General features: G+C 29.8%; 2 protein-coding genes across 4 annotated transcripts; both read right to left on the minus strand.

Annotated features, from left to right (window-relative positions):
• Positions 1–33: 33 nt before the first annotated feature.
• On the minus strand, positions 34–3,143 carry Arp1 (Actin-related protein 1). The gene is made up of 7 exons (XM_034323798.2): positions 2,983–3,143; positions 2,609–2,673; positions 2,108–2,434; positions 1,723–2,032; positions 1,416–1,589; positions 1,268–1,330; positions 34–1,194 (listed from the first exon to the last, which is right to left on the minus strand). The coding sequence occupies exons 1-7, from the start codon at positions 3,028–3,030 to the stop codon at positions 1,051–1,053; spliced, it is 1,131 nt and encodes a 376-aa protein (XP_034179689.1). The 5' UTR covers positions 3,031–3,143; the 3' UTR covers positions 34–1,050.
• A 143-nt stretch (positions 3,144–3,286) lies between these two features.
• On the minus strand, positions 3,287–6,696 carry GCS1 (mannosyl-oligosaccharide glucosidase). Of its 3 annotated transcripts, none has more exons than XM_034323779.2 (4): positions 6,588–6,696; positions 6,042–6,243; positions 5,766–5,956; positions 3,288–5,689 (listed from the first exon to the last, which is right to left on the minus strand). In XM_034323779.2, exons 2-4 carry the CDS (start codon positions 6,231–6,233, stop codon positions 3,643–3,645), a joined length of 2,430 nt encoding a protein of 809 aa, XP_034179670.2. In that variant the 5' UTR covers positions 6,234–6,243; positions 6,588–6,696; the 3' UTR covers positions 3,288–3,642. The 3 variants fall into 3 exon arrangements, with proteins under 3 accessions (XP_034179671.2, XP_034179670.2, XP_034179669.2); XM_034323778.2 differs by lacking the exon at positions 6,588–6,696 and adding an exon at positions 6,350–6,557 and having other exon boundaries at positions 3,289–5,689; XM_034323780.2 differs by lacking the exons at positions 6,042–6,243; positions 6,588–6,696 and having other exon boundaries at positions 3,287–5,689; positions 5,782–5,923.
• Positions 6,697–6,751: the final 55 nt, after the last annotated feature.

The following is a 6,751-nucleotide window of genomic DNA, read 5'->3' on the forward strand; positions in this document are numbered from 1 at the left end:
CAATAATAAATAATATACTTTTTTTATTATAAATTAAGATACAGTTATTAAAGCGAACAGTATTACATATACATATTAATTATACAATGCTCCTTACTAATACAATTTGTGATGCCCATGTAAACTATTTTGAAGTAGCTAAACTGCTAAAAGTATATCTTTAATCTTATGTGAAAACATAGGATTTAACATTTGCAACTGTAAAAATTTATTAAAAGAATAAATACTAACAATTAACTAAGTTTCAATGATTTTATCACAGTTAAAACATAAACTTAGGCGAATATTGTGATTCCTTTGTTTTTAGTACCTTTACAGTTAACTCACTTTGAATGGTTTCAGATTGTTATTAATTACTATTTATTTTATTATTATCTATTACATATGAAACTGTATGAAGTATGAATATGCAATCAGTACCGCTTGATTATAAAAATCGATGTAACCATTATATATGTGTAAAGAGTTTATAGATTTATTTTACCGAAGCATACATATTTACAAATACTTTGCAAAATTGTTACTGCAAATGGAAATTACATTATTCCTTTTGTAATGTTAATTCAGTTAACCAAAGTGCTCAATTTTGTTAATTGGTCTTTTTAATATATTAGATATAACAAAACTATAAATAATATAGAAACAAATATATAACTTGCACCTATAGTATTTTAAAATGAAGAATTTAATTGAATTGTTAGACAGTGTTTAGTTTTAAAATTATATTGAATTTGGTGAGTTAAAATACGTTTAACCTTAGAAATCCGTTTATGTACATTTCCAAGGAATCTTAAACAAACCTTGTAAAAATATAATCAAAATTATGTTCTATTTTGAATTCGTTAAATATTAATATCTTACGATCCCTTGGAATATATTTTCACTTGGAAAAAGAAAGAAGTTAAAGCAGTTTTAAAAAATTGCAATATTAAAAGCATTCAAAGAGCACAGTAAACACGGTACATCTCAATTTTTGTGCTGAGTGTGCCATTACTTATATGTTGTATTTAAATTATTTGACATAACATCTTAAATCTTCCTAAATTAAATTCAGAATGTTTTACGATGAATCGCTCTTATACCATCTTCTTCGTATTCTCTTTTACTAACCCACATCTTCTTAAAAGTATCTAATGAAGCCAAAATGGAACCTCCAATCCAAGTACTATATAATCGTTCTTGTGGTGCTGATATCTATTACAATTCAAATATTTATAATAGAGAAAATTCTAGCACAAAGTGATAGTTTGTTACATACTATACATACCCTAATTTTTATATCTTTTGGTGCCATTTTACGAATTTCAGATAATAGCCTATCACCAAATCCCTAATACATAAAACACATATTGAAGTACCTTGTACTATTAATAACACAATACCTTTAAAATACTTGTGATTAATTTCATACTTACACGGAATAACGTTGATCCTCCTGACAAAACAATATTCTGGAATAACACCTTTCTTAAATCTAGGTCAGATTTCTGAATGGAATATGTTAATACTTCATGAAGTCCTTCACATTCTTCTCCAATCAGGTCTGGTCTAAAGAGTACTTCAGGAGCTCTAAACCGAGCTGGACCGATCTATTGTAAATAAGTACCATACTCTGCATACATCATACATCAAAAGTTTTCAAATACATTAAATAAATTATCCAAATAATTAAATAAATTATATTCATAATTAATCATTCTTTAAGAGGTAACAAACTATTACCTCCAAACAACTCCCATCAGGTAGGATATACTGAAATTTCTCTGTCTCAATGGTTTCTTCTTTCAGAGGATTACTAGCGAGATAGCACGCTCGTTCTTTAATTGTTCTAACAATTTCAAATTCTGCTGTAGTTCTAAAATTAATACTCTCTTTACGTAAAAGAAGTCGTAGATGCCTTGTAACGTCGCGTCCTGCTATATCAACCCTCATAATACTATGAGGGATAGCAAAACCTTCATAAATAGGTACAGCATGTGTGACACCATCTCCAGCATCCAAAACAACCCCTGTAGTTCGTCCAGTGGCATATCTACAAAAGTATTATTCAATGGATAACATTGAAAGATTATTGATTTACATTATCTATTACAGGTCATATACTTACAAACTAAGAACAGCTTGCATTGAAACAAACAAAGCTGGGACATTGAATGTATCAAAGAATATTTCTGCAGCTTTTTCTCTATTTTTCCTTGGATTAAGTGGTGCTTCTGTTAATAGAACTGGATGTTCTTCACTAAATGTTGCTAACTGATCTTTACTATATACATAAGACCAAATTCTCTCCATGTCATTCCAATCTGTAACAACTCCATGTTCCATTGGATAACGAAGAGATAAAAGGCCACGATGTTCCTCAGCTATTGGCCCCACAAACAGGTCTCCTTCTAGAGCACCAGCCATGACCCTTACATGTTTGGGTCTGCCAATGCTAGAAATTATTTTTATTAACAGCTAATTACATCAGCAATGTTACATGAGACAGAAAGAAAGAAGATACAATAATTAAAAAGAAATTTGAGGTTCCTTTACTACCTGGCAGTAACTTCTAAGCAAGCAGAACACTGAAGAATACTAATTAGATCTTACCATAAGATTTACTTACTAGTTTGGAAATCTGCATTTTGGTATTTGATCACCTGCAAAGCCTGCTTTGATTACACCAGAACCCTAAGCATATGAAAATATAATATTAATGATATTATTATTAATATTAAATAATAAAAATGATTTTATTTCCAAAAAATTATTAAATTCTCATAATACATAAGGAAGCATTATATTAAAATATTAATAACAAAAAAATAGTGCATGGAATGCAGAAAGATTGCATAATATAAATAATATCCCTAATTTTAAAGAGAAAGTGCAAAGTTTTTGGCGTTACTTAGAAGCCGACATTATGGTAGAATTCAATTTGACACACCAGCACAAAGGATGATAAAATTTAATAATTTTTAAATCTAATAGGTTATTTACATTATCAATAACTACGGGCTGGTTAACTATCACATCGTAAGGCTCCATAATTATTTAAAAACCTCACTATTTTATGTAAAAACTATGAAAAATCACAATCGTAACCCTACAGGCGCACACCTATTCTCTGGTGAGGTCTGAAGGGAGGTATTGACAGCTAAGCAAAATAAAATTACTTCTTCTTTCTAGTTACAAACAGGATTGCCAATAGCTCATTTAAATTTTTGGTTACACATTCATTCCAATTATTTTAAATGAAAATACTTGAAAACTTTAAATGTTCTTTATTTCAAGATGACTTAACATTACAGCATAATCTTTTTCAACGAGTCACAGCCAAGAGTTGAAAATGTCTTTAATAATGTTATATTGAAATAATATAGACTGTTTCCCATGATTTCACAATTTACTGTTTTAATATTGAAAAACAGCAGTTATATCTAAAATATTACAAAATTAGGAACTATAAATAATATTGGTTCAGGCTGTAAAACTTGTATGCAATATTTGTTGTTTTCTAGAAGTAACAGTAATAATTTAATAAGATTATCACACTGTTATACTTAACAACTGAAAGTATAAAAAATGTTTAAACCACTTGTTTATATCTTTTGATTCTTTCATTACTAAAACAGTGTCTATAAGAGAAGCTGTACATAATTAATATATTTCTGCCATAAGTAGTACAACTAAAGATGTCCAACCAGTAAATGGATGACTGCCTTTACCTTCTCCATAAACATCTCCATAATTTTCCCACAAATATCCTGACTTTTTATATTGTTTAATAATGTTCTGTATTAGATTCTGCCTTAAACTTTGATAAATTTTTCTTGCTTCATCTTGATATGGTCCATCAATAGTAGAATAATAATGTGTAGCTCTTACTGTCAAGTAATTTAAATTCATCCAAATAGCTCCTCGCCAATAAGGAGCATCATGTTCAGTATTATATTTCATATAAAACGGAGATATCTTTGCTAGCGATCTTAAACCATGCTTAGTCCATAAAAGATCAGGATTCTTCAAATCTTGTAATACTTTGCCTAATTGCAAAGAATTGGGATCAATGATTTGTAAAATAAATGGAAATAATGATACATAGCCAAAGGACGTATCAACATATCTTAAAGTTGGATCTTCTGAAACGACCCGTATTGTTTCCAATTGTTGTACATGTGATCTTGTAGGTGTAATTGGTTTCCGCAGAACTACTTTATCTGTATGCAATCCAAAATCAGCATAGGTTTCAGTATTCGGTGACCAGTGTAATTTATTCAATAAATTATTATCGGATAAATACTGGTACGTTTCCTTATATTTGTTATTAGGCTGATTCAAAATTTCACTAATCTGGTACATAATATTCGCAGCAAATGCAATCCAACAACGTAAATCTACGTGTCTTTCATCGACGTTTGGATGAGAAGCTCTTGGATAATCATCCAATCCAGAAGTCAGTGTCTTTGGATTTAATTCCTTGTTAGTTGTTCCGTCTCTACCTCGCCATCTGTACGTACTTGGTATATCTCCTATTTGTGTAGTATTAAACCAATTAAACCATGTTTGAAGTCGAGGATACAATTTATCAAGAAATTGAAAACGTTTGTCTAATATTTCCTTCTCTTTATGCTTAAGTATAAAATGTAACGTCAAAAAGAATGTAGGCGGATTCGCATTTGTATTTATTTGAGTCACAAATTCTTCTGGTACTTTTGCTAAAGATTCCTGACCCAAAATCATTTCTCGAGGAATCCAACCTTCTGCATTCATCAGATCAAACCAATGATTCATGATGTCTAATTCAATGTCTAAATCCCAAATTGATATAAGTAAGCCATGGAATCCTTCGTCCCACAAAAAACCACGTGGAAAAAAGCTTCTGCTAGGCACAGCAGTGTACAAAGGTGCTTTCCAGTAAGGCACAGGTCCTTTAGTATATTGACTTTGTACCTGTGAACTTCCATAGAAATAGCCTATGGAACCTATCATATTCGATAGTGACATTTTTGCAAATGTGATATCTTCTTCTGTAAAACCTTTTGATCTTAATTTAAATAATTTTTCGAATTTTTCGTCGAATAATTTTCGTTGCTTTTCTAAAGCAAGTTCATAGTTTTGACCAGTTAGTTTGTTAACCCTGTTGATGAAACTACCTGATTCGTAACTAATTTCAATTTCAAAAGGAATTCTTCCTGTTATTTGTGTTACAATAAAATTTGCTTCTTTCTTTTTACCATCTGCTGATAGTGGTATTTGTTCACCTGACAAGATTATGTGTTTTTTTGAAGATCCTTTGTGAGATGCTATTCTAAGATTCTGAAGAATGGTTTCTTTCAAAACAGTCAAACTAGGGACAACAGTTGCTAAAAACGAGTGCTCTTCTACAGTTCCCTGTACTATGTTGAGATTTATAGTAAATGAACCCAACCCTTGGGTATTTCCTTCTACACCTGTTAGGTGTCTTTCATCACCAAGACTGACTTTAATCCATCCCTTGGTGTTTTCTTCAATGGCAGTATAGAAGAGTAATGAAATTTCTTCACCATTTCTTACTCCATTTTCAGAAATTACACCAATTCTTTTAGTCCAATCTCCACCATGTTTACCACCAAGTCTTTTAACAAATGTAGTATTCAAAATAGCTGAACCATCTACTATTTCTTGAACACCAAAAGTTCTTCCATCATGTTCCATCCAAGCATATCTAAATTTAAGATAAACAATAAACATTCTATGTATGTTTTAAAAATGTGCTATTGAATATAAACAATTTTATTCACCTATCTAATTTATCACCTTGTTCACACCAATGTCTAAGGCCACTACCATCCTGACGTAATAGATGTGGAAAATACCACATCAATCCTGTTACTAATGAATGTGGATCTCTTGTTTTTAATCCAAAATAGGCAGCTGATCTATAACTACCCCAATATCTATCCGGGGCATCTAACCCAGAGGTTGTTACTAACTATTTAAAAAAAAAAATATCAATTTGATTAATAATTTCAATATAATTTGAATATAAGGACAATACAAAAATATATAAGATATACCTTTTTTGTATCATATGGAGTATTTACTCTGGTTTCAAGATATCCTTTATAACTAAACCAAGCAGCAATACTAATACATAAAACTGTAGCTGAAGTATTCAATATTGACATCTTAAATTTATTTTCCTTTTTAGTATTGGAGGCTTTGCTTTTTAGCTTTGTAAATTTATCTTGTGTTTTATTTTTTGCCATTCTACTTATCCTAAAACAAATTACATATGTTAAATAGATCCAAGTAATTTTATTAACTTCATAAATATAAAATAAATAATTTATATAGAAAGAAAATAAAGAAAAATGATAAATACCTTAATTACTGATATCTTTTATTACAGTTGCTCATGCAATTAACATAAAATAACAGTTAAATTAGATAGAAGTTAAATTTGTAATTTAAACCAGAGATATCATTCCACGTGACATTTCTAATTTCATTTCTTATACATAGGTTATATTTGATGACTATAATACTTTATTGAAACTAAATAAAACAAGATACACCGTAATGTTAAAGAAATGCTGTAAAAATAAATGAATAATGCTTACAAGTTACATCATTTCCTTTTACAGATTTTATCATTAAAGAATAAAACTAGCCAATGTATTGTTTCTTTCAGGAGAGAATACAGTGACTACAGGTTGCTACAGATCTGTACCACTACTAATTGAAATATTTTACAAATTTGGTCCCATTTTTGTTTAATTTAGGT

The sequence above is a fragment of the Osmia lignaria genome, chromosome 11 (genome assembly GCF_051020975.1).
Source record: "Osmia lignaria lignaria isolate PbOS001 chromosome 11, iyOsmLign1, whole genome shotgun sequence".
Taxonomy (NCBI): Eukaryota; Metazoa; Arthropoda; class Insecta; order Hymenoptera; family Megachilidae; genus Osmia; species Osmia lignaria.

Bases quoted from the DNA above. Each gene is read 5' to 3' on its own strand.
- Arp1 (XM_034323798.2), bottom strand. From the start codon at position 3,030: ATGGAGCCTTACGATGTGATAGTTAACCAGCCCGTAGTTATTGATAAT. The intron at 2,674-2,982 runs GTAAATAACCTA...TCATATGCTTAG, and splicing joins AGCCCGTAGTTATTGATAAT to GGTTCTGGTGTAATCAAAGC. The intron at 1,590-1,722 runs GTAATAGTTTGT...TATTTACAATAG, and splicing joins CTGATGGGAGTTGTTTGGAG to ATCGGTCCAGCTCGGTTTAG.
- GCS1 (XM_034323779.2), bottom strand. From the start codon at position 6,233: ATGGCAAAAAATAAAACACAAGATAAATTTACAAAGCTAAAAAGCAAA. The intron at 5,957-6,041 runs GTATATCTTATA...TTTTTTAAATAG, and splicing joins CTCCATATGATACAAAAAAG to TTAGTAACAACCTCTGGGTT. The intron at 5,690-5,765 runs GTGAATAAAATT...TCTTAAATTTAG, and splicing joins CAAGGTGATAAATTAGATAG to ATATGCTTGGATGGAACATG.